At 47.5% G+C, this 27,152-nt stretch overlaps 1 protein-coding gene across 2 annotated transcripts; it reads right to left on the reverse strand.

Moving 5' to 3' along the window:
• Positions 1–855: 855 nt before the first annotated feature.
• Positions 856–27,152, reverse strand: IGSF23 (immunoglobulin superfamily member 23). 2 transcript variants are annotated; one of them, XM_090259869.1, is made up of 6 exons: positions 27,134–27,152; positions 26,829–26,931; positions 19,962–20,303; positions 6,528–6,797; positions 1,973–2,036; positions 856–1,088 (listed from the first exon to the last, which is right to left on the reverse strand). In XM_090259869.1, exons 2-5 carry the CDS (start codon positions 26,890–26,892, stop codon positions 1,996–1,998), a joined length of 717 nt encoding a protein of 238 aa, XP_090115995.1. In that variant the 5' UTR covers positions 26,893–26,931; positions 27,134–27,152; the 3' UTR covers positions 856–1,088; positions 1,973–1,995. The 2 variants fall into 2 exon arrangements, with proteins under 2 accessions (XP_090115995.1, XP_090115994.1); XM_090259868.1 differs by lacking the exon at positions 27,134–27,152 and adding an exon at positions 4,484–4,634.

Raw genomic sequence — 27,152 nt, forward strand, 5'->3', positions numbered from 1 at the left:
GGAGCAACAGGGGAGCGGGGTGATTGGAAACAGAAATTTTAGGCAACCTGGCTTGGAGACCAGCTCTACCATGTGCTGCCTGTGTGACCCTGGGTGAGTCACTTACCCTCTCTTGGAGCTTCACCTGATTTGTCTGTAAAATGGGGTGGATACTCCTTTCCCAATGGGTACAGTGAGGACGATATAACATATGAATCACATGAGGTACATGAATCCATGTGGCTGGCACAGGGACAGCCCTCAACAGACAAGATTTCTTTTTTTAAGGTTTTATTTATTTATTTTTAGAGAGATGGGAAGGGAGGGAGAAAGAGGGAGAGAAACATCAATGTATGGTTGCTTCTCACACACCCCCAACTGGGGACCTGGCCCACAACCCAGGCATGTACCCTGACTGGGAATCGAACCTGAGACCCTTTGGTTCACAGGCCGGCACTCAATCCACTGAGCCACACCAGCCAGGGCAACAGACAAGATATGAACTCAGGTCAGCTACTGTTATTACTAATCATAATGACATGTAGGTGGCTTTCTGTTGGTCACAGAAGCACAGAATGTTTCCCAAATGTTAGTTATTTCCACATGGGAGTTTCATCCACACTCATTTCCCCTTTGCCTGCCATCGGCCAGGATTCCCCAGCGGCTCCGAAGCCAGCGGTCAACCTTACCTACAATGTAATTTCTGCGGGTGGCAACCGCCTCCCCGCTTCTCTGCATTCAGAAGTTCTTTTCTTTTTGGAAAGGAGCAAACGTAAGCTGCATGTGTAGCAGGCACATTTTGAGGTATCTACCCAGTTTACAAGGTCAAACTCCATCCCCCTGTTTTCTGAGTACTGAGCCCCCCCTCCCCCCCAGGTAGGGCTGAGCGCCCGAGGCTCTGATTATACAAAACATCCCTGCCCCACCACAGCCACAGCGGTGGACACCTGACCCAAGTGAGCCAATCAGATGCCTTTCCCACGGTTTCAGAAACAAGGCAAAGGGATTTGGGCTAAGTTGGGCTGTTCCCTTAGGTGGTACGTGTTAGAGCCCTGGGAACTATGGGATGGCGTCTTTCTCCACGTGGATGGGAAGCAGTGAGCAGCCATCTGTAGAAAGAGACAGAGAACTGTGAGCCCATGCTCCTGGAGAGGAGGATCACAAGGGGTAAGAGGTGGGGTGAGTTATGGCCCTGGTCCCAGCCTTTGGTGGCAGGCTGCAAAACTGGCCACAGTCCCCCCCACCCCCCATCAAGAGGTGGAGGCAGGTTCCCCAGCTTTGAACCCGCCTGACCAATACAACGTGGCTCGCTCTGGCCAGTACAACGTGGCGGAAGTGATGGTGCATCTATTCCTGACCTTGGCCCTAAGAGACCTTGCTCCTTCTGCCCTACCTCTTGGAATCATGCCTCTGGCATATGAGCAAGCGGGTCTGCCTGCTGGGAAATGAGAGATGGTGTGGAGGAGAGGCTGGTTTTCCCAGCTGAGGCTCTGCCAGTCCAGACAGCCCCTAGGCAAGCTGCCAGCTGACCACGAAGCTTGAGTGAGCTCAGCAGAGACCAGCGCAAATCGATAACCCACAGGGTGGGAAGCTAGATCCATGGCTGTGGTTTCAAGCCATTAAGTCCGGGAAGGTGTAGTTTGTAACAAACTACACAGCAAGTGCTAACTGACACACCCTTAGATTCCGGAAAATGTTTCTGGATCCTAATATTAAATCCTTCCTTTTGGTTTTTACTGCGCCACTTCAGGGAGTTTCTTTGGCTTGCATCCAATGAGTTTTATGAAACATACACTGTGTGTCTAGGTGCTTTCCAGGAGTTAGGTGAGGTGGGCAGATGGCCTGTCGGCAGTCCCCAGGGCTCTCAGCCAGCGGGGAGCATCCCACAACCGACCAGGGGACCAGGAGAGAGGAGGTCTCCTATGGAGCCCCCAGGAACTTCATCTTGTCCCTGCACCCAGGATTCTCCTCCCACCCTTCCTGGTGGCATCACCTCTTAGGCTGACAGACAGGTGCTCACACGTCAGCAGCATCTTCGTATTCTTTGCCTGTCAGTCCTACAATGAGAGAAAGAGGGAAGTTAATAATCACAGTACAGGAGTCCCTCTTTGTATCGCGGTTCACTTATTGCAGCCTCACTGTATTGCGGGATTTTTAAAAATATTATATTTAATTATTAATCGCGGATTTTTCGCTATATCGCGGGATTTTGCGGTACTGTATGTGCATATTGTTAAAGGTACGTAGGTTTAAGAGTGTAGAATATGTTTAAGAACATAAGCAGTGTTTATAAACGTGTGGAAAAGGTTAATAAGGGAGTGGGAAAGGTTAATAAGGGAATGGGAATGGTTTATAAGTGTGTGGGACGGGTTTATAAAGCCTAAAAATATATATAAATACAAAAATAAATGTAAGGTTCCTACTTCGCGGATTTTCACCTACTGAGGGGTGGGGAGGGGCTCTGGAACGTAATACCCACGATAAGTGAGGGATTACTGTAATCGTAATAATAATATCCATGTGGCTGATGTTTATTGAAAGCTCACCAGTGCCAGGCACAACTTACAGAGCTTTCCTGCCACACCTGCCCTTTGGGATAAGTATTCCCATTATCCCTGTTTCACGGAGTATTAAGGGACTCACCCAAAGTCTCATTGGCTAGTTTATGGAAGAGCTGGGATGAACCTAAGTAGCTTCATTTCAGGGTCCATGGCCTTAACTGCAAACAACAGGGATCCCTCTTGGCCCTTGTTGGGTGCAGTAGATGCATGCAGGGCTCCCCCACAACAGCCCACACCCGTCTTTTCTGAGGATCTTTCCAAACCATTTCAACTTGCAGATTTCTCGTCCATGGTTCATAAGCTATGAAGGCTTGCATTGTTAATGGTGAAAAAAGGCAGTGTAGGTTAGGGGCAGGAACTAGGAGTGAGGCAGGGTTTGGGGTTCAAATCCTTTCTCTCCAGCTGTGGCGTCTGCGGCCAGTCACTCCTCTGCGAGCCTTAGTTTCCTCTTTGACAAAAATGAGCTCTTCATCGGGACCCCACCATTCTACCCTGGCCAAGCTCTTGTGGAGATTAAATAGAATAATGTCTACCAAGCATATAACAGGTGCTCAATACCGGGTAAGATATCGTAGTATTATAATAATAGCTAACACCTCTAGGATTAAAATGTAAGTCAGATCCCATCCCCCTTCTACTCTCAACCCACAGGGTTCCCATCTCAGAACAAAGGCTAAGTCCTACATGACCCACACGCCTTCCCGCTCGGATCTCATGTCCTGCTTCTCTCCGCACTCCTCACGTCACTCCATCCACACTGGGCTCCCTGCTGTTTCTTTCTTTCTTTCTTCCTTCCTTCCTTCCTTCCTTCCTTTCTTCCTTCCTTCCTTCCTTCCTTCCTTCCTTCCTTCCTTCCTTCCTTCCTTTATCCTCACACGAGAACATGCTTATTGATTTTAGAGAGAGAGGAAGAGAGTGGGGAGGGGAGACACAGAGAGAGACAGAGAGAGACAGACACATCAATGCAAGAGAGAAGCATCAATCGGTTGCCACGCCATGACCCTCCATGACTGGGGACCGAACCTGTAACCTAGGTATGTGCTTTGACCAGGAATCGAACCGGCAACCTTACAGTTTACAGGACAATGCTCCAACCAACTGAGCCACCCCTACCAGGGCCTTTCTTGAACATGGCAGGCAAGTCCCACCTCAGAGCCTTTGCAGTTTCTGTTCCCTTGGCTGGGTGTGCCCTTCCCCCACATACCCACTGGCTCCCTCCCTCCTTCTCTTTGCTCAGTGTCTTTGCTGAAAAAATCCCTTTCTCAGGGAGGTCTTTGCTGACTTGGTTCAATTGTGCCTCATCCCCACACTCCCTGACCCCCTTCTGGCCCTAGTCCTGCCCTTAGCCCTCATTGTTGCCCAATGCACTATCTGTATTTCACTCAGTCATCACATGGCTGTTGGTATCTCACCTAGGATAGCAGTTCCTGAGGGCAGGGACTTCGCACTATTAATTCCCACAGTATCCCCAGCTCCTGACACATAGTGCGCGCTGAACAGGTATGTGTTGAAGAGATGAATATGACGCTTACTGTATCACAGACACCGTTTTAAACACTTTAGAAATATTAGCTCCTTTGATCCTCACAACAGCCCTGGGAGTCAGGTGTTACTATTATCATGCCCATTTTGCAGATAGGCAAACTGAGGCACAGAAAGGGGCAGTGACTTGCCCATGGCTTCACTGCAGGTAAGTCATGGAGCTGGGATTTGCTTCCAGGCAGACCAGCTCCAGAACCCTCTTCTATCTCTTTCAGGGTCCCTGTGGGCACTGATGAGGCAGATGGCCACATAAGGGGTTAACGCCATCTTCTCTGAATAGGCCTGAACCTCCCTGCAATGAAGCTGTTGGTTTGGTTTCTGTCCTGCTGCTGAGCAAGTCCTGTGCCTCGTGGGGGCCGAGCGGAGGTCAGTGGGTACGCAGGGGTGAAGGCAGAAGGTACCTGTGGGCCTGGGCGATGGCGGAGCCAATGCCTGCCAATAGTATCGCCATCCCCGCACTTCCGGCCACGAGGATGGCGATGGCCGATCCTCCCGACAGAATAAGAGTGGAGTCCGGCTCGATGAGGTCATCTGTGGGATCCATGTTTTCTTCTGGGGACCAAGAATGGGTGAGACTGGGGGACCCGCCTTCCCTCCACATTCCCCATTCCCACCATCCCGCCTCCTGAATGTCTCTTCGATCCATCTCTTTCCCCCATCCTCTGCCTCGCCTCCTCCCTCCTCTCCTGCCCTAGTCTCTCCCCACCCATCTCCCCACCATGTGGAAGTCAGAGTGGTCTCTCTAAAGCTCCAACTTGATCCTGTACCTCCTCTGCTCAGAACCTTGCTGTGACTCCCCAGGACCTGAGGAGGAAGCATCGCTCACCGTGACTGTCCAGGCTCTGCCCCCTGGCCAGCCTCATCTCTCTTCACTCCCATCTTTATAACCCAGCCCCGTTGTACGCTACTCAATCACCTAAGCTCCCCTCTCTCTCTCCTACTTCTAGGCCATTGTCTGTGCCCCTGGAATGCCTTTTACACCATTTTATCCCTTTGGCCTGGATAATTCTTATGTATTCTAGTACTAACTCCAATGTCCTCTCCTCCAGGAAGCCCTCCCTGATGCCCTTGCTGGGTCAGGCACCCGCTTGGGTCCCACAGCCCTCTAGGCCCCCTACTCTGGTCATTGCTATTTATGGACAGGTCTGTCCCCCACAGGACTGGGAGTCCTGTGGAGGAAGGGCCAGGGCTATCTTCATCACCAGTGTCCTCAGCACCACCCAGCACGGCCGGTAACATAGTCATTGCTCAATAAACATTTCCTGAATAGCTGACAAGTGAGTACAACAGGCCTTGGCAGCATTGTCATTTTCAATGAACACATCAGGGTCACCAGGTGCTGTAAGATTTAAAATTTTTTCTCACAGTGAATCATCCCAAAACCAAATCCTAAAGCTCCCACTAGACCCCAGCTCTCCGGGCCCCCCAAGACGGGCTTCCCATCACCCGCGCCCTTTCCGTGCTCTGGGTCTTTGCACATGCGTTCTCTGTTGCCCAGCTCCAAGTCCTTCTAGCCCACTCCAGGCCACTTGGGCTCCAGGAATAGAAACAGGAAAAAAAGTAGTCATGATAATTGCTGCAATTTAGAGCACTTGCTGCCAACATGTATTCTGCCAGCTTCACACATGCATTATTTCAGCTCCTTCTAACCACCTGTTATACACAGGAGGAAACGAAGACTCAGAGAGCAGAAGTCACTTGTCCTAAGTCACCTGGCCAGGAAGGCACAGGGGCGGGGATTGAAACCAGCTTCCACAAGCTCCCAAACCACTTTTCTTATCCCAACAATTGGCTGCTTTTGTTACTGCTGCCCAGGACTCCATGCACCCTCCTGCCTACGGAAATCACAAAATTAATAAAATTAATAATGCGAATTGTAGCAATGATACTAGCTAGTGTTTACATATTGAGCACTCACTGGTGTTCAATAGCATGAGGCACTCTTATTTTAAGCTGCCCACTTGCTTATCTCAGTGAATGCTCACAACTACACTTTGGGTGGGCCCTAATTTTTCCAATTTTACAGAGGGGGAAACTGAGGCACAGAGACGTCAAGGTACTGGTCAAAGTCACACAGCCAGGATGTGGAGCCAGAATTCAAATTCCAAAGCCCATTCCTGGAACCACTTGTAATATTATCACTTTCTCTCTTTCACTGACATGTGCTGAGTCTCAGAGAGGTGACGGGGCCCCCCAAATTCACACATCCAGCAAATGGTTGGAGCCAGGACCCAGGCAGTTGGCTCCAGATCCTGAGCGGAGCTCCCGTTGGAGTTCATCTCATTGAGCTGCAGCCTCTGGTCTGTTAAATGGGCCAATAATACCCGATCTGCCAGGGGGATGGAAGAATGGAATGATCTCTTTTGGTTTTGCTCGTAGAAAGTGGCTTAATGGAACCAGAAAAGCGAGGGTGCAGGGGTCTGGGGTGGGGGGTGGGGCACTCACGTGACAGCGAGATGTTCACAGGTGCGGAGAAATACTGTTTCTGGCTGTCGTTGAACACGCACACGTAGGAGCCCAGGTGCTCCCTGGACAGCCGCCGGATGATCAGCCTCTCCCCGGTCCTGAAGGGCTCCCCATTGAAGGTCCAGTACAGCTCGGGGTTCGTGCTGATCGCGGTCAGACACTCCAGGACCACCGAGTAGTTGAGGTCACTCTGCAGGACATTCTGCATAGTCTCCGGGAATGTCCGTACCAGCACCTCCTTCAGCTTGGCTGTGTGAACAGGGAGGAAGGCCACGGGGTGGAGAGCACTCAGAGAGGCTGAGCACCTCTGCCCACCCCGGAGGCATTCATTCATGCGTTCATTCATTCATTCATTCATTCACCAGCAAATGAGTTCACAGTGCCTGGTCTGTGCCCCGCACTGCTCCAGACACTGGGTATGGCTGAGCGGCTGGTGCCCCCACCCCAGCTCCTCCCCCTCACCGCTTCCAACGGGCAGCACTGCATCTGTTCCCTGAGGGCTTCTTCTGGCTGCCGGAGCCATTCTGCCAGGATGCTGGCGAATGGGTACAGCGGGAGTGGCCCTCCACAATGATTCACTTGGGAGGCATATAAATATCCCAGCTCCCTTGCCTCAGCTGGAGCAGAGTGAGGCTGAGGAGCTGGGAGAAGTGGTTGGATTCTGGATTATTTGGAAGGCAGAGCTCACAGGATTTGCTGGTTGATTAGATGTGAATGGGGGAGAAAGAGCAGTCGAGGGGGACTCCAAGGCTTGGGACTTGAGCCATTGGCTGCTGGGGGGGTGCTCTTTACAGAGAAGGGACACAGACAGTTCTCACCCTAGTCCTATCTCTGTTTTGTTTTTGTTTTTTCACTTGAAAGACTCTGAGGTTTGATTTCTTAGGGCCAGGCCTCAGAGAGAGCACAGCTAGGATTTGAACCTGGGGAGTGTGATGTCATGGTGAATGCTGGGAACTTCCACATGGAGTTGGTTTCTGATTTCAGTGCAATATAATTGAAAAGAACTTTAGCCCAAACAGAGAGCTTTCAGAAGGCTTCCTGGAGGAGGTGGTGCCTGAGCTAAGCCTTGCATGAGGAGAAAGCCCACCAGGTATAGAAACAAGAATCAATGTAACAGCCTCCTAGATGGGGCTCTTACTATGAGCCAAACACCATTCTAAACACATGTTAACTCACAGTTTGTAATACTGCGAGGGAGACTCAGCCTCGGAGGAAAGCATTTAGTAGGTTGTAATCAGCATTTAAAGCATAAAATGGAACAATACAAAATGACAGAATGCATCACTCATAGCAATAATTGTTAGTTTATGACACGTATCCTTAAGTTCTTTGTGGTGTGTGAGTACATACACGCTAGGTCATGTGTGAAATGCATTTTTTTTTTTAAGATTTATTTATTTTTAGAGAGAGGGGAAGGAAGGGACAAAGAGAGCGAGAGATACAACCATGTGAAAGAAGAACAGCAATCAGTTGCCTCTCACACACTCCCTGGCCGGGACTCAACCCGCAGCCCTGACTGGTAATCAAACCGGTGACCTTTCCCGTTGTGGGATGATGCCCAGCCAGCTGAGTCACACTGCTCAGGGCGTGAAATGCCTTTCTTACTGTGGATCATGACTGAAAAAGTTTGGAAGGCACTGGACTTACTCATTTAATCCTCACAACAGCCCTACAAGGTAGAGCTTCCTGTCGTTACCCCCACTTTGGTGGGAGAACAGAGGCTTCAAGAGGCCAAGTCCCTGGAAATGGACCTGTTTAACACCCGCTTACCCTGTGCCTGTCACTGTGCTAGGCATTTGACATGCAACTCATTTGCTCCCTACAACATTCCCGTGAGGTGGGTTCTACTATGGCCCTGTCTTACAGGTGAGGACACTGAGGCACACAGACGGGAAACCCCTTTTAGCGGACACATGGCTGGTAAATGGTGGAGCAGGGGATGGAACGCAGGTCCTGCCAGTTTCAAAGCCTGCACAAGCGCCAGGCTGAGAACGCCACGGACCGAGTTGTGGAGGCGGGCCTTTGGGAGAACAATCAACCTTCGACCCATAGGAAGCAGAGGGATGGACCTCAGCAGCCCTCACATTCATTCATTCCCCGGCGGAGGTGAAAAGCCCTAGGTACCAAAGCGCGGTTGCAAACCGCCAACTACACCTTTGCATATTGCCGTAGACATGTCACTGGGCCAGAGGGGCAGCGTGGAGGGAGATAAGCTCCAAGACCATGTCACGGAGAACCCCAGCTTGGCCCTGTGCTTTCTGTGACCACAGGCTCTTGACGTCACCTCTCGGAGCCTCAGTTTCCCGACCTGTGCGATGGGGCTGGTGCTCAGAGCATGCGCTGTCTCAGTTGTTGTGAAACCCCCAGTGTTTTCTTTTGTTTGCCTTACCCAAGGAGATACATCAGAAAAAATATTGCTATGATATTACTGCCTGTTTTCATCTAGAATTTTTTATGGTTTTGAGCTTGACATTTAACTCTTTAATCCATTTTGAGTTTATTTTTGCGTGTATTGTGAGAAGGTGGTCTAGTTTAATTTTTTTTTTTGCATGGATCTGTCCATTTTTCCCAACACAATTTATTGCAGAGCCTACCTTTACCCACTGTATGTTCTTGTCACCTTTGTCAACTATTAATAGATTGTAACCGTGTGGGTTTATTTCTGGGCTCTCTATTCTGTTCCATTGATCTATATGTCTGTTTTTATGCCAGTACCATGCTGTTTTGATTACTATGGCCTTGTAGTATAGTCTGATATCAGGTAGCATGATTCCTCCAACTTTGTTCTTCTTTCTCAAGATAGCTGTGGCTATTCAGGATCTTTTGTGATTCCATATACATTTTTGGAATATTCTAATTCTGTAAAATATCTTGATAGGAATTGCATGGAATCTGGATTGTTTTGGGTAGTACGGACCTTCTTCCTGTCCATTAACATGGTATATGCTTTCACTTATTTGTATCTTCTTCAGTTCCTTTCTTCACTGTGTTATAATTTTACAAGTACAGGTGTTTTACATCTGTGGTTAAATTTACTCCTAGGTATTTTATTTTATTTTTTTGATGCAATTGTAAATGCGATTGTGTTCTTAGTTTCCCTTTCTGATAGTTCATTATTGGTGTGTAAAAATCCAACTGATTTCTGGATACTTATTTGTAACCTGCTACTTTACTGAATTCACTTATCAGTGCTAGTAGTTTTTTTGATGAAATACTTAGGGTTCTCTATATACAGTATCATGTCTGCAAATAATAACAGTTTTACTTCTTCCTTTTCAATTTGGATGTCTTTTATTTCTCCATCTTGTCTGATTGCTGTGACTAGGACTTCCAGTGCTATGTTTAATTACAGTGGTGAGAGTGGACATCCCTGTCTTGTTTCCGATCTTAAGGGAAACATTTATAATTTCTTCCCATTGAATATGATGTTGGCTGTGGGTCTGTCATAAATGGCCTTTATAACACTGAGGTATGTTCCCTCTATTCCCACTTTGCTGAGAGTTTTTATCATAAATAGATGCTGAATATTATCAAATGCTTTTTCTGCATCTATTGATATGATCATGTGATTTTTTTATCCTTTATTTTGTTAATGTGTTGTATCACATCTATTGATTTACAGATATTGTACATACCTCGCATCCCTGGAATAAATCCAATCTGCTTATGGTGTGTGACCTTTTTAATGTATTGCTGGATCTGGCTTACTAGTATTTAGTTGAGGATTTTAGCATCTATGCTCATCAGAAATATTGGCTTATAATTTTCTTTCTTTGTAGTGTTCTTATCTGGTTTTGGAATTAGGATAATGCTGGCTTCATAGAATGAGCTGGGAGTCTTCCCTCCTCTTGAATTTTTTGAAATAGTATGAGAAGGATACCTGTTAGTTCTTCTTTGAATGTTTGGTAAAATTTACCTCTGAAGTCATCTCGTCCAGGGCTTTTGTTTGTTGGGAGTTTTTTGATTACTGCTTCAATTTCATTATTTGTAACCCATCTATTCAGATTTTCTGATTCTTTCTGATTCAGTTTTGGAAGACTATATGTTTCTAGGAACTTATTCATTACATTCAGATTGTCCAATTTGTTGGCCTACAGTTGTTCATAATATTTCCTTTAAATCCTTTGTATTTCTTCGCTGTCAGTTTTACTTCTCCTTTTTCATTTCTGATTTTGTTCATTTGGGCCCTCTCTTTTTTTTTTTCTTTATGAGTCTGGTTAAAGATTGGTCAGTCTTGTTCATCTTTGCGAAGAACCAGCTCTTGGTTTCATTGATCTTTTTTGTTGCTTTTTTAAAAGACTCGATTGCATTTAATTCTGCTCTGATCTTTATTACTTCCTTCTTCTACTGGCTTTGGGCTGTGTTTGTTGTTCTTTTCCTAGTTCATGTAAGTGTAAAGTTAGATTGTTTAGTTGAGATTTGTCTTGTTTCTTGCAGAAGGCCTGTAATGCTGTGAATTGCCCTCTTAGGGCTGCTTTTGCTGTGTCTCATAGATTTTGGGTTGTTGTGTTCTTTTTTTCATTTGTGTCATTGTACCTTTTGATTTCTTCCTTTATCTCATTGTTAACCCAGTCATTGTTTAGTAACGTGTTATTTAGTCTCCATGTCTTTGTGTGTTTTTCAGTATTTTTTTCCTTGCGATTGATTTCTAGTTTCACACCATTGTGGTCAGAGAATATGCTCGATGTGTTTTTGGTCTTCTTAAATTTATTGAGATTTGTTTAGTATCCTAACATGTGGTCTGTCTAAGAAAGTGTCCCATGTGCACGTAAAAAGCATGTATGCTTTGCTGCTTTGGGGTGAAATGCTCTGAAGATACCAAGTAAATCCATCTGATCTAGTGTGTCATTTAAGGCCGCTATTTCTTTGTTAATTTTCTGTCTGGAAGATCTATCCATTGATGTCAGTAGGGTGTGGAAATCTCCTACCATGACTGTATTACTGTCAATCTCTTCCTTTATATCCATCAAGATTTGCTTTATATATTTGGGTGCATTACGTGGTGTTCTTCTTTGTCTCTTACTATGGTCTTTGATTTAAAGTCAATTTCTTCAGATACAAGTATTTCTACCCCAGCTTTTTTCATTTCCATTTGTATAAAGTATCTTTTTCCATCCCTTTATGTTTAGTCTGTGTGCATCTTTTGTTCTGAAGTGGATCTCTTGTAGACAGCAGAGATATGGGTCTTGTTTTCTTATCCATTCTGCTACTCTGTGTCTTTTGATTGGAGCATTTAAGCCATTTACGTGTACATTGATTATTGACAGGTATGTATTTATTGCCATTTTATTCTTTTAACTCTGTTCCTCTCTTATTGCTGTTGCTGTTGTTGTTGTTCTTCTTCTTCTTTAAGAAAACCATTTAACATTTTTGGTAACACTGGTTTAGTGATACCAAATTCCTTTAGCTTTTTCTTGTCAGAGAAGCTCTTTATTTCTCCGTCAGTTTTAAATGATAGCCTTGCTGGATTAAGCAGTCTTGCTAGTAGGTCCTTGCTTTTTATCACTTGGAATACCAATCCCTTCTGGCCTGAAATGTTTCTGTTGAGAAATCAACTGACAGCCTTTTGGGGGTTTCCTTGTAGGTAACTAATGGTCTTTCTTTTGTTGCTTTTAAGATTCTCTCTTTGTCTTTAACCTTTGCCGTTTTAATTATGATGTGTCTTGGAGTGGGCCTCTTTGGGTTCACCTTGTTTGAGACTCTCTGCACTTCCTGGACTTGTGTGTCTTTTTCCTTCATCAGGTGAGGGAAGTTTTTAGTCATTATTTCTACAAATAAGTTCTCAATCCCTTGCTTTCTCTTCTCCACCTGATACCCCTTTGGTGCAGATATTGTTACACTTCATGTGTCCCAAAGGTCCCTTAAACGCTCCTAATTTTTTGAAGTTCTTTTTCTTTTTGCTGCTCTGATTGGGTTTTCTGCTACCTTGTTTTCCAAATTGCTGATTTGATCCTCTGCTTCATCTAACCTACTGTTTATTCCTTCTAGTGTAGTCTTCATTTCTGACTGATTCTTTTTTATGGTTTTTATGTCCTTTATATAATGCTGTAGTTCTCACTAAGTTTCTGGAGCATCCTTATAACTATTTTTTGAGTTCTATATCTGGTAAGTTGCTTGCCTCCATTTTATTTAGTTCTTTTTCTGGAGATTTCTCCTGTTCTTTCATTTGGTGGCATATTTCTTTTTATCCCCCTTTTAGCTGCCTCTTTGTTTTTTACTTTTATTATTTTTTAAAGTATATTTTATTGATTATGCAGTTACAGTTGTCCCAATTTTTTCCCCTTTGCTCCCCTCTGCCCAGCACCCCCCTTCCCTCCAGCAACCCTCCCCCTCAGTTCATGTCCATGGGTCATGCATATAAGTTCTTTGGCTTCACCCTTTTCTATATTATTCTTAACTTCCCCCTGTCTATTTTGGACCAACTGATTATGCTTCTTAGTCCCTGCACCATTTCCCCATTTCTCCCCCTTCCCCCTCCCAGCTGATAATGCTGCAAATGATCCCCATACCTATGATTCTGTTTCTGTTCTGGTTTGCTTAGTTGGATTTTGTTTTTCTTTTTTAGATTCAGTTGTTGATAGTTGTGAGTTTGTTGTCATTTTAATGTTCATAGTTTTGATCTTCTTTTTGCTAAATTAGTCCCTTTGACATTTCATACAATAATGGCTTGGTGATAATGAACTCTCCTTTAGTTTTACCTGGTCTGGGAAGCACTTTATCTGCCCTTCCATTCTAAATGATAGCTTTGCTGGATAGAGTGATCTTGGTTGTAGGTCCTTGCTTTTCATCACATTGGATATTTCTTGCCAGTCCCTTCTTGCCTGCCAAGTTTCTTTTGAGAAATCAGCTGATAGTCTTATAGGCACCCCTTTGTAGGTAACTCTCTGCTTTTCCCTTGCTGCTTTTAAGATTCTCTCTTTGTCTTGAACCTTTGGCATTTTAATTAGGATGTGTCTTGGTGTGGTCCTCTTTGGGTCTAGTTTGTTTGGGACTCTCTGTGCTTCCTGGACTTGTATGTTTTATTTCCTTTGCCAAATTTGAGAAGTTTTCCTTCATTATTTTTTCACATAGCTTTCAATTTCTTTTCCTCTTCTCCTTCTTGTACCCCTATGATTCGGATGTTGGTATGTTTAAAGTTTCCCTGAGGTTCCTAAGCCTTTCCTCATTTTTTTCAATTCTTGTTTCCTCATTCTGTACTGGTTGATCATTTTTTTCTTCCTTATGTTCCAAATCATTGATTTGAACCCAGGTTTCCTTCCCTTCACCATTGGTTTTGTGTGGATTTTCCTTCGTTTCATTTAGCATAGCTTTCACTTCTTCCCTTATGCGTTTGCCATACTTAAGCATATCTGTCAAGTCTGTGAGCATCTTTGTCACCAGTGTTTTGAACTCTACGTCTGTGAGGTTAGCTATCTCCTTGTCACTTAGTTCTCCCACTGGAACCTTGATCCGTTCCTTCTTTTGAGCCATGCTTCTCTGTCTCTTCATCTTGATAGGCTCTGGTGTTTGTTTACCTATGGTCTTAGGTAGAGCTGTTGCACTTGTGACGTTGTAAGGGGCGAGCCTTAGGTATTTGTCAGTACGGGAGACCTGTTTCACCATGTTGTGGCGCTGTGTGTGTGTGGGGGGGGTCTGAGAGGGAACAATGCCCCTTGCTCAGCATTCACTTATTTTCCAGGCACTTCTCCCACTTCCAAATGGGACTGGCGCCCCTCTAGCTTTTGCCCTGGCCGTTGTTCCCAGAGTGGGTTGGTCTGTGGATGTTCTAGGACTGTGGGGGCCCTTTAAACAAGCGGACTCTGCTGAGAGACCAGCAGTTTCTTCCTCCACTCCAACCCCATGGTTTGCACAGTCAGAAGCAATGAGGCTTTATTTTCCCTGGCGTTGGAACCATGAACTGTGTGGTCTGGTCTGATGCTGGGAACGCTTCCCAGGTGTCCCTCCTGACTTTTTAAAACTTGTGACTGAGTTTTCCGCCGGCCTGCCACTGCCACCACCACACTGCATCCTCTCCACCTCCGCTCCGCCCCTCCTACCTGTATGGATGAGTATTTCTCCTTTATATCTTTGTTTGTTGGACTTCCATGCAGCTCAATTTTCTGGAACTTCTGGTTGTCTCTAGTTTTGAGGTAGTTGTATTCCTTCTTAGTTGTGGAGGGAGATGCAGTGTGACTGTCAAAGTCTCCATCTTGGCGGGAAGTCCTGTTTGTTTTTTAATGTATTGGGTAGGTCTGCTATGACTCCCAGTCTTGGCATGGTGGTCTTATGTAGTAGGTGCCCTGTGGGACCCAGTGGTGCAGTCTCCTTGATCACCTGAACTGGGTGCTCCAGGAATGTCCCCTGTGTGGGTTATGTCAGCCCCCCTCTTGTAATTGAGCCTTGATTGCTCTCAGCCTGTTTGTACATGGGGTCGAACCTCAGGCTGGCTAACTCTGGGGGTCAACCATGACCATAGTGTACAAGCTGCTGTGCAGGTGCTGACCACACGAAGTGGAATTCACCTCAGCAGGGTCTGGTGTCTGCCAAGGTCTCCTTTTGGATGTGCTGCTTGTGAAGCTAATTGGATCCTGCTCTGATGTTGTCTGAAGATGGCCACTGGGTGTGTTGGTTCTGGGGCCTCTTGGGAGGGAGTCCGGTGCAGATCGATTCAGATGCTGCCTGTGACTGGTCCTGGGCAACATGTTCAGAGCTACACAGTGATCCACAGTTTGTGGCTGCCTCTGCCAGGCCTGGGTGTGTGTGTGGGAAGGAGCAAGCTGAGAACCAAGGCTTTTACAGTACCGGGCCCAGAGGTAGGTCAGCAAAGGTCCCAAGGTCCTCCAAGAGATCTGCTGCCTCCTGCCTGCTGCCTGTTAGGATCAATCACTGAAAGAGTCTCTAGCAGAACTCAAGTTGCATGAGGGAGGTTCCTAGTGAGTAACCAAGTAGGGGCAAATGGTATTCACCAGATTGATACAAGTTCAAACTCAATGCCAGTGCTGGGTCTGGCGCCACTCAGCAAGTGTCCCAGGGTGCACCAAGCCTAGCTGCCACCCGCTGGGTGCTTGCACACCATTGTAGTGGGGTGGGGTCTCAGGGAGTTGTCGGGCTGAGGCCAGCAGAATTTATTAGGCTCAAGCAGACCAAGATTTGGCCATATGGAGGGAGGGCTCTTCACTGCTTTGGCATGCGAGGGAAAAATGACATCTGTCCTAGAGCCACACAACTCAGTCTGTCCAAGAGTCTGCTGGGAGGCCAAGCTAGAGTCAGCAGGGTGGGGCTAGTGGACCTCCCATGGGGAGAGGTGCTGTTCAGGCTTGGGGGAAGGTGAAAGGCATGGCCCCCACCCCGGAGCCACAACTCAGTCTGTCCCGGGTTCTGCCCAGAGCTTGGCAGGGTGAGACCACCAGGAGTGGGGAGGTTGGGGCTGCCAGCAGCTCAGAGGGTGGGGCTAGTGGATCTCCCATGTGGGGGAGGCACCGGTCAGGTTCATGGGAAAGTGGAGGGAATGGCCCCCACTCCAGAGCCACAGAACTTAGTCACTGACACCCCTTTGGTCTGGCCAGACCTCTACACCCCAGCCCAGGCAGCTGACTCCTCAGCAGGGCGCAATCTTTGCAGGGTGGGGTGAAAGGGAGTCCAGAAGGTGGGGCTACTGCTTTCCACCAGGCTGATATGCCATAAGGAGGGGAGTGCTCCACCCAAGAAGGATGGCATCTGTGGTATGGGAGGGAGTCAACACTGGGATCCTGGTGGCTCTTCCTTCAATTCTCTCCCCAGAGCCACAGATCCCAGTCTCTCTGCACATGACTCTAGTCCTCTGCCCTCCATCTGCCAGAGCCCAGGGTGAGTGGCTGTGAACAAGATTTTGTGTGTTGGTCCTTTATGAAGGCACCAGTCTCTCTACAGACTCACATCTCTCCCTGGCAGACAGAATCCCTGCCAATTTTCACAGCCAGGTATTATGTGGGCACCTCCTCCTGGCTCTCCTGCTCTGGGCTGGGGAGCCTAGCTTGGGGTCGAGGCCCCATGCTTCTCAGGGCAAAACTTGGCAGCTGAGATATCCCTCTGGAATGTCAGCTGACACCCATGGGCATGAGGCCAGCCCTCCTGCATCTCTGCCCTTCCTACCAGTCTTGATGTGGCTTCTTCTCAAGGCTGATTGTTTTCCTAAAGGCCCGCCTCCACACCTTTGCCTGTGCCGTTCTCAGCCTGGCACTTGTGCAGGCTTTGAAACCAGAAGGACCTGTGTTCAAGCCCCTGCTCCACCATGTCCCAGCCATGTGTCCTCTAAAAGGGGTTTCCCATCTGTGTGCCTCAGTGTCCTCATCTGTAAGACGAGGCCATAGTAGAACCCACCTCACAAGATTGTTGTAGCTCTACCTGGTCCCCAATGGGTCAGACATCCTCTTTGGTTCTCACATCTCCCTGCCTCTGACTCCAGCACCACCCGAGACAGAGAAGTCACTTAAAAGGCATTTGATGCGTACATAACAATCAGCATTGGCAAATGACTTGCTGAATGGAAGTCTAATGTTCTTTCTGAGGCCTTCCAAGGCTGCAGCTCTCTCTGCCTCCCTCTGCCACACTGAAAGGTCAACGGCCTTACATAGCCCGCTGCTCTATTCTCAACTCCTCATACTCACCAAGGTCTCTCTTAGCTCCCAGCCCTTATCCAGGCTGTTCTCACTGCTTGGAACAACCTTCCACACCATCTTTATTGGCTAACCTCCCTTCTCTTCAGATAGCATCTTATTTTTTATTTATTTATTTTTAAAAATAATTTGTTTGTTTATTTATTTTATTTTTAGAGAGAGGGGAAAGGAGAAAGAGAGGGAGAGAAACATCACTGTGTGGTTGTCTCTCACTTGCACCCCCAACTGGGGACCTATGTGCAACCTAGTAATGTGCCCTGACTGGGAATTGAACCAACAACACTTGGCTCGCAGGCCAACGCTCAATCCACTGAGCCACAGCAGTCAGGGCTTCTTCGGATAGCACTTTAAATGTTACTTCTGCCAAGATGCTTTCTCTGACCCTACCCTTGGGACTATTCATTTCATGCCTCTTTGCCTGGATAGATTGGGAATCCCATGGTAAGAGGAACCAACTCTGTGTCATTCACTGCTGAATTCCCCCTTCTCCAAGAAGTCCTCCTAGACTCCTCCCTTGTCCCAGCCTTGCCTACAGTGAGTCATCCGTGTCTGGGGACTATGATCCCAGGAGGGGAGGGCCATCTTAGTCACTGTCGTGTCCCCAGCACTACCCAGCACAAGCCAGGTATAGGGCAGGTGCTGATGGTTTGTTGAATTAATGGAGAGTAATGTGGTCATGCCCAGAGCCCTCCCACTCCATAGCACTGCTCCAAAGAGAGGAACCCCCTTTCTTCACACCCCCTCATTCACCCTTTGTGGAGCTGGGAGCCCACAGGCATGCTGGGACACGGACAGGGATCAGCGAGTGGGCTGACCAGCAGGTGGCCTGCCTGGCTGAACTAGAAGCCAAATGCATGGTCATTGGAAGGATCACTTGGCTAAGCTTGGATGAACACCTGGCTAAACTTGGGATCGGGGTGGGGAGCAGATGAGACCCCAAGGGTCTCAAACAGCAGCTGGTGACATAAGCTTCTGGATAGCTCCCTCCAGCCCTTTTTCTCCTCATTCATTAGTCTCAGAATCCCACATTTTAGCTAGGCATATGCTTACCCAGGATAAAGGCTACATTTCCAGCTTTTTCTGCAGCTACACATGGCTCTGGGACTAGATTCCAGCCGATGGGATGTGAGCAGAAACATCCCAGAGATGAACAATTCATCAGTTTTAAACTACACACTGTTCTGAGGGGCGTGATGAAACCTTGCGCCGTCCGGCTCCGTCCACCCGGACGTGAATCATGCCTTTGTCCAGCATGTCCACATTGTATACGCTGCCCCCCCTTAGTCACTTAGTAGCGGCTCTGTCATCAGATAGACTGGGATTTATCCCAGTGCACGGGTTCAAGTCACCCTGACTTTACTTAATAAGGGCCCCAAAGGGCAAGAGTAGTGATGCTGGCAATTTGAATATGCCAAAGGAATGCCAAACAGTGCTCCCTTTAAGTGAAAAGGTGAGTATGTACAGGAAAAATCAAAGTATATACAGGGTCTGCAGTTTCTGGCATCCCCCAGGGGTTCTGGGATGTATCTGCTGTGGATAAGTTGGGGGGGGGGGATTGCTGTAATATGGTCCCTGTTCTGAACTGAATTGGGTCCCCCCAAATTCAGATGTTGGAGACCTAACCCCTGGTACCTTCAAAGGTGACTACATTTGGAGATAGAGACTTTAAAGAAATAATTCAGTTAAAATGATGCTGTGGGGGTGGGCACTAATACAATCTGACTGGTGTCGTTATAGGATACACAGGAAGACCCCAGGGGTGTACACACAGAGGAAAGACCATGTGAGGACCTAGCAAGAAGGCCTGCTGACCTTGATCTGGGACTTCCGGCCTCCAAAACTGTGAGAAATAAACTCCTGTTGTTTAAGCCACCTGGCCTGTTGTGTTTTGTTATGGCAGCCCGTGTAGACTAACAGCCACCAACCTACCTGCCCAACAGGATGAGTCTGGTTAAGCTTCAGGGCAAGGTTCAGGTGTGAAAAGCTCATAAAAACAGAGGTGAGTTTACAGGCTGCCACCAGAAATCTCTGCCCTTCCCCAAGTGATGATGAACAAATATTTAATGAATACCTGTTGCAAAGTGTGACAGATGACAAAAAAAGGCCACACCCTTGGCAACTCCCCCCTTCAAGAGGTGAAGCCTATTTCTCTCCTGTTGAAGTTGGACCAGCCATGTGACTTGCTTTGGCCAGTAAAAGATGGCGGAAGTGCCCTAGCTGCTTAGCTGAGTTGGTTAGAGCTTGCTCTTGATAAGCCAAGGTTGTGGGTTCGATCCCCAGTCAGGGCACATGCAGGAGTCAATCAATGAATGCTTGAATTGGTGGAACAACAGATCTCTCTCTCTCTCTCTTTTTCTCTCAAATCAATTGAAAAAATAAAAGATGGCAGAAGTGATGGCTTGCCAGTTTTGAGCCTTGCAGCTTCTGCTCTTGTTCCTGTCCTTTGCTGAGAGAATAAGCCCAGGCTAGCCTGCTGGAGGATGTGTAGCTGTGTGGCCCAAACACCCTCCTTTGCTTTTCTGCCCTTCCTGCCGGCCAGACCACTGCCGGATATACGAAGGAGGCCGCCCAGGACCAGCCAGTGCCCAGGCACTCCCCAGCTGGCCACAGACACGTGAGCGAGACCAGAACTGTTCCCAGGAATCACGAGGAAAGAAATGCTTACTATCTTCAATTTTGGGGGTGTTGTTAGCGAGCAACTGACTACCGGCACAGAATGGGTTCTGATGGACCCAGCTGACCAGGACCTCTGTCTCTCCCGCTGTGGGGCCCCACTCACCCTTGACACGGATCTGCTGTGTCACACTCCTGCGTCCCCTGCTGGTTTCCAGCACCACAGTGTAGCTGCCCGAGTCTTGAGCCGTCATATTTCTGATGACCAGGCTGCCTTGGGTGTCCAGCATCTCTCGGCCAGTGTGGCCGGGCCCTGGGAGGCCCTTGGAGGAGAAGATCATGGCTTCTGGCCGGGCCTCGGGCCCTCGGAACCAAGAAGTAGAGAGAATGCCACCAAGATTGCTGGGGACAGGAAGGTGAGCACTGGCTCCTTCGGTCAAGATGTGCGGAGACGCAGAGGGGGGCAGCTCCGAAGAGGCAGAGCAGATGCAGGATACGAGCAGGGTGCCTGGAGGAGGTGGGAGGAGAGGTGAGAAAAGGGGGAGCAACTGGGACCCAAGGCGTGATGCTGCCCCAGGTAGCCCTTTCTGAGCCCGCGAGATCGCGTGTGGCACACCTAGAGGGGATGCTGGCAGCAGTGATCATGATAAAAATACTGTAGAAATAAAAGGGAACAGTCTGATTTTTCCAGAATATCAACATCTATGTTTCTCTTTACAGAGAAGTTGATAACTATGTATAAATAAGCATTTATACATATATTAAAACATACTTGCACAACATATATGTTTATGTGTATATAGTTTTTACCACATGGACACACACATACACATGCAGTCTGCTCTCTTCATGTAGCCTTCTTTGGAACATCTTTCTAAATTAATAAAAATTTATTGACTTAGCAAAGGAGCCATGTACTGAGGATGGCAGCGTCCCCCCATTATGCCCAGATCACTTAGCTCTGGATGATTATGTGTATGAGAAATAAACCATTTTGTTGAAGCCAAAAAAAAAAAAAAAGGAACATTCATTGGGTGTCTCCTAGAAGCCAGACAGTGTTCTAAGCACTGGACCTGTGGTCTCTCACGTATTCCTGATCCACTGACCCCACAAAACACGTATTACACTGGATGGTCAGGTCCATCCTGTAACCTCTGCTTTGCTGTGCGCCCTGAAGGCTGACTTCCCTGAGCTCATTGTTGGGGTCCCCTTGCCTTTTGCTTCTGCCAGAGGGGGGAACCTTGAGGTTACTCATCCCACAGCTCCCTCTCTGCTCTGTCGGCACAGGTTGGATGTGTCCCTCCACTAAAGCTCCTATTGGCCAACCATCTGCACATGTCATTCACTTTGGGTTTGGGGTTCACTCTCCCTCCTACGGCTTCCAGCCCAGGGGAGATAATAGCTTCCCACTGCTGCTAGCCCCTGGGAGCTACTCAGTCCCATGTTGCTTTGCCTATACCTGCCTATACCTCTGCAAATTGTCCCTTTAGCAACCCTCCACATTGCTCTTTTTTTTAAATCCTCACTCGAGGACATGTTTTTTATTGCTTTTTAGAAAGAGAGGGACACACACAGAGAGAGAAACATTGATGTGAGAAACATTGACTGGCAGCCTTCTTGTATGTGCCCTGACTGGGGATCGAACCCGCAACCTGGGTATGTGCCCTGCCTGGGAATCAAACCTGTGACCTTCTGGTGTATGGGATGACACTCCAACCAAGCCGCACTGTTCAGGGCTCATGACTCCTTTTGAGTTGACTATCTGTTTCTAGCCTCAATCCTTACTGATACAACTATTGTACCCCTAATTAGAAATTAAGAAACAAAGAGCCAGAGAATTTAAGACATCTTCCCAGGATGTCATAGGTGATAAGCAGCACCTACTAGGAGTCGAGCTTCTCAACCATTGAACTATGTTACCCAGTGTGTCCCCTGAACCGTCTTCTCACTTCCTCTCATTAAATGTCTGTATTGCTTAGAGGTTGGAGTCAAATGCTGGGAGTCTGGCTGTGACCCTCTGCACTTACCCTCCCTCTGCCTCTCACTGGAATGGTGACCGTCGTGGTAAGAACACAAGCTCCAGCCATAGCAGACTGAAAGTTCTGACATAAAAATAAAAAGAAACTTCTCCAAAGGTTTTAAAAAAAAAAAAAAACACAATAAATCATCCACAAAGTCAAAAGAACAGTGACATACCAGGAAAAATCATTTGCAACTGGTATCACAAAGAGCTCATTTTACTAATACATAAAGAGCTCCTAGGTATCAATAAGAAAAATGTGAACAGCCTACCAGAAAAATATACAAAAGATATGGGTAGGAGGTTCCTAGGAAAGCAAATTCAAATGTCTTGACATAAGGAAGAGGTTCTGATGTACTCACAGCAAGAGAAATGGAAATTAAAACAAGCTGAGATAATTCTTTGCATCTAGCAGATTGGCAAAGGTCCAAAAGTTTGATGTGTCAGTGAGGCTGAAGAACAGAAAACCCACACACGGCTGGTCCAACCGCATGCAGAGGGCAGTCTGGCAAAGTCTTTCAAGATTAAAAATTCCTATATCTAATGCTTGTAAAGTGCTTAGAACAGTGACTGCCAGATAAACGCTTGATTATAATTACAATTTTCAACATCATTATTCTTGCCTCTACAATGGCAACTACTGGGTGTATTGTAAATATGCCTTTTAAAGATTTTAAAAACCATAAAAAAAATTAAAAACAATAAAATAAGGATCAGAAATACCCACTTATAGAACAAATGTTAAAATATCAGCTCTCTCTCCCTCTTTTTTAAAGTTTTTAAAAATCCTCACCTGAGGATATGATTTACTGATTTGAGAGAGAAAGGAAGGGAGAGAGAGAGAAAAAAAATCAATGTGAAAGAAAAACATCGATCAATTGCCTCTCATACAACCCCTGACTAGGGATCAAACCCACAACCTACGTATGTGCCCTGACCAGGGATCGAACCCACAACCTTTTGGTGCACAGGATGATACTCCTACCAACTGAGCCACCCAGCCAGGGCCATCAGCTCTCTTCTTGGTAAATGAATGAGAAGCAGTGGTTGGGAGAGTGACTCCCAGGGCGGCAGCGGCATCAGATACGAAGGGGCTGTGCTCTGGAGGGGGTGAGAGAGGTCTCGGAAGGCAGCTCCAGGTGATCAGCGGACACCGCGGGCTGGCTGAGAGCCAGGGACTGTGCCAGATTCTCCTAACCATGACCTCATCGATCCCCTGAACAACTGAGGTTGTTGGTTCTAGTCTGTTTTATCGGCAGGGAAACCGAGGCACAGTAAGCTTGAGTCTCAGACCCAAGCTGGGAGTTGTTTCACCATAGGGTCTTCAGGGGGGCTCTCACTTCTACCTTCATTGATTTCATCTCTGAGTAGGCAGCTGGTGTGACTTATCTACTCTCCTGCTCATTAGCCTTCCATGGCTCCCTAGTGCCCCCAAGACACAGTACAGGCTCTTTCGCCCGGCACCCCTGCTACATCTCTGTGCTCTTCTCTCCACTCTTCCCTCATTCTCTGCATCAGTCAGACTGAACTCCGTGTAGTACTCTGGCCTCCAGGCCTTTACCTATGCTCTTCCCCCTACCTAGAATGCTGTTCCCCTCTAACGCTCTTTCTAACTGTGACTCAAGTTTCAGCGCAGATGTCCCCTCTCCTGAAGTCTTCCCTGACCCTCAGGTGTGATGGATGGTACAATGTTTGGGTGGGGACCTCAACTGACTTGATGGGCTGATGGGAGTTCTTGCCACAAAGTGACAGAATAAAGTCTTATTCTGCTCTGGGTTTTGCTTTCCTATCTTGGTGGAAAAAAAAATTACATTCTTAGGATTTTTATAAAACAAGGAGCACAGGGATCCCATTCGCATAACTGATGTCACAGCTTTCTGAGGTCATATTTTGATTTTGACAGCTATGAAAGGTGCCTCCCCCCAACCACATCTCCCCAGCTTCAGACCTCAGCCCTCTGGGTCTCGCTCCCCCCACCCCATTCCTGCCTCACCCACCATGTGATATCACTTCTGGGACAGGTGTGTTTTCCCTCTGGACTGGGAGCCCCAGGAGGGCAGGGCAGGGGCTGCCTTGGTCACTGCTGTGTCCCCAGCACCACCTAGCACAGGCTGGGCAGAGAACAGTGTTTGCTGAACAAGTGGCCCAAGGGGCAGCTTCCAGGTCGTGCAGCCCACGTGCTGGAATCCAGTCCGGAGTCTGACAGAGCTGCAGGTCCCTGGTGTACGAGGGAGTGTGGCCTAGGCATCTGCAGGAGAAGATCTTACGCCTTAGCAACCCTTAGTCCAGCTGATGTAGAATCATGGTTTCCTCTGTAGACTCTGAGGCCTCTAGACCTGGGTTTGTAACCCTGACTCTGCCGCGTATTATTTCTGGCCTCTGAGCCTTAGTTTCCCCACTTATCAAGGAGGATGGTTGATAGAAACCATTTCATAGCACTGCCTCAGAATCAATGAAATCATGAATTTTCAGGGCTGAGGACAGTCTAACTTTGGTGTTTTATATATAAATTAGATTATATCAATAAACAGTATTAATACATTTATATATAATTATATATTATATTTACATGTAACAAAATTATATAATTATGTATATAGTTACATATTTATATAATAGCATATCAAATTTATAATTTAATAATACATAAATATAAATATATATATTTTAAAATATTTATTTATTTTTAGAGAAGGGAGGGAGCAAGAGAGGGAGAGCAACATCAATGTGCGAGAGACACATCAATGTGTTTGCCTCTCATGAACTCCCAACTGGGGACTCGGCCCACAACCCAGGTGTGTGCCTTGACTGGGAATCGAACCAGAGACCTTTCAATTCGCAGGCTGGCACTAAATCCACTGAGCCACACCAGCCAGGGCTAAAATATATTTGATATAAATTTAAAATGTATGTCTCTACAGGGGTAAGGGGGAAGGTTTACCATTGTGAGTACACAAAACACAGAGTTTATTCTTATATTATTATTTATCAATCATTGTATTATTTTCCATACAAACAACTGTAAACCTACTTTTGCCCCACCCTATATATTATATAAATACATACATACATACATACATATTTTTTAAAGCATGCCAGCTGAAGGATGGCTTTTCAGAGCTGGAACCATGGAGATGATTCCAGAACTCTTACTTTACAAGAGCATGGTTATTTTATTTAATCTCTAACATTTAATCAAATGAGAAAAAGTCCCTATTCAATGGTTCCCAGTTTGAGTCAGGGACACTCCCTGAATCACTTGGTACAGCACAGGGAATATTGTCAACAATATTGTAATAACTACGTATGGGGCCAGGTGAGTCCTGGAAATATTGGAGGAACACTTTGTAAAGTATATGATTGTCTAACCACTATGCTGTGCACCTGAAACTAAGACAGAATAATATTGAAAGGAAAGAGCCTGCCCTGGCTGGTGTGGCTCAGAGGATTGAGCACCAGCCTGTGCCCAGTCAGGGCACATACCTGGGGGTGTTCAAGAGGCAGCCACACATTGATGTTTCTCTCCCTCTCTTTCTCCCTCCCTTCCCCTCTCTCTAAAAATAAATAAAATCTGAGAGAAAAGAAAAAGGAAGAGCCCCCAGAAAGGAGGAGTGGGCTAAGGGCGAGGCCTCCTGGGGGGAGCTGAGAATGAGCTTGAGTCCTTCCAGGTCAGCTGGGGTGAGGGCCAACTTTGCTCGTCCCAAGGCCAACTGAGGGCGGCTCCAAGGGAACCTCTTAGAGAGACAGGGAAGTGTCCCCTCTAAGTCTCCTGGTGAGGAATGGCATGGAATAGGCCTGGGGGCGGGGGAGGGGGAATAGACGACTGGGGTGGACACGGCCCACACTTCCAACATTTGAGGGAACAACAGAAAGGTCCATGCATTTCCCATGAGCCAGTGGCAGATGCCTCTGAAGGGGGCCAGGTAGAGGCTGTCCTGGCAAAGACCCTCATGGGGACACAGCATGTGACCTCGGCAGAAAGAGGCTGGAGGGGCCAGGAGAGGGAAGCAAGCCTCCAGCGAGCCACTTCATGGAAGCCTCAGGAACACACTCTCCTGTGCAGAGCGTCCCCAAGGTACCCGCCCCCCCTGAAAGATTCAGCAACACAGAGTGCTTATCCACACCTTACAACTATAGCAGCCAAGCAGAACCTTCCCTGCCCCCTTCCTTGCCTCCCTCCCTTTGCGTAGGACCCTGGGGGCCACAGACTACAGCTCTGGGCCAGGAGAAAGGACAGAGAGAGACGAGGCCCACTCTGCCCATCACATCCTCACTACAATCTGACACAGGCCTGACTGGGGACGAAGAGAAGCTTTAATCTGGGTGAAGTTTGAGGTTTTGAAATTATACAGAGCTGGACTTTTTTAAGACCTGTAAAAGGAGACAAATCATTTATTATCTGAGAGGCGGATGTGTGCAGCCTCTGGAAGGTGCGATCTCCATAGCCAGACTATCTGGGTTCAAATCCTCCTTCTGCCACTTCCAAGCTGTTTAGCCCAGGGAGGGCACATAATCTCTCTGTGCCTTCGTTTCCCCCTCTATGAAATGGGGATCATATAGCCCTCACCTCATGGGGTTAAGAATTAAATGTCGTTATGCAAAAGCACTTAGAACAGGCGGGCATGCAGAAGCACTCAGTCACAATGACCTCTTTATATTAGGATTGTTGTTATTATTTTATTACGGTTACCATTGCTGTTTTAAAACTATGATTAGATGTGGATAGCTGGGTAAGATCAGGTGCGCTTATGGAAATGGGCTGGGGTGGGGTCCTGAATTCTGACTTTGTCCTTGCCAGCCCCGTGATCTTCGGCAGGTAGCCGTGGCCCAGTCTGAGCCTCCCGTTCCTCCTGTGTGAGACGGGTCAATAGCACGGGTGCTGGTGCTGCATGGGCTTTAAAGTGACCGGAGTAGGAGCTCTGAATGGAGCGGCTCTAACTAGGATAGAGACTCTCCGAGGTGTATCCTTTCCTTGTCCCCAACCCACGGGTGGATCCACGGTCTCCCACGCACCTGTTAGAAGCAGTCTCTTCCAGGCAGGGCTGTGCACGGAGCCACTGTTCAGCGGACACCTCATGTTGCGTTCTGTCCAGGGGGTCACAGAGGAAAGGTCGCCCTGTCAGGAGTGGGGTTTCCGAGATAGCACAGTCAAGTACTCAGCCTTGGCCCTGCCCCCACACTGGCCCCGCCCCTGCCCTGACCACGCCCCCCACTCCGCCCCAGTCCCTGGCTCCAGCGGTGGGCTGGGAAGCCACCTTCAGGCCTGTACTCTTCTCTAGCTGGGTGTTGGTGGTAGTGGTGGGTGGGGAGCAGGGTACCTGGGAAAGGGGCTCTGGG

This window comes from Furipterus horrens, unplaced genomic scaffold, assembly GCF_987537825.1.
Source record: "Furipterus horrens unplaced genomic scaffold, mFurHor1.1.pri manual_scaffold_13, whole genome shotgun sequence".
Classification (NCBI taxonomy): Eukaryota; Metazoa; Chordata; class Mammalia; order Chiroptera; family Furipteridae; genus Furipterus; species Furipterus horrens.

Excerpts from the sequence above, each read along its gene's own strand:
- IGSF23 (XM_090259868.1), bottom strand. The coding sequence starts at position 26,892 with ATGAGGTGTCCGCTGAACAGTGGCTCCGTGCACAGCCCTGCCTGGAAG. Across the intron at positions 20,304-26,828 it reads GAAGAGACTGCTTCTAACAG|GCACCCTGCTCGTATCCTGC; the intron begins GTGCGTGGGAGA and ends CACCTCCTCCAG. Across the intron at positions 4,635-6,527 it reads TGTGAACATCTCGCTGTCAC|AAGAAAACATGGATCCCACA; the intron begins GTGAGTGCCCCA and ends CTTGGTCCCCAG.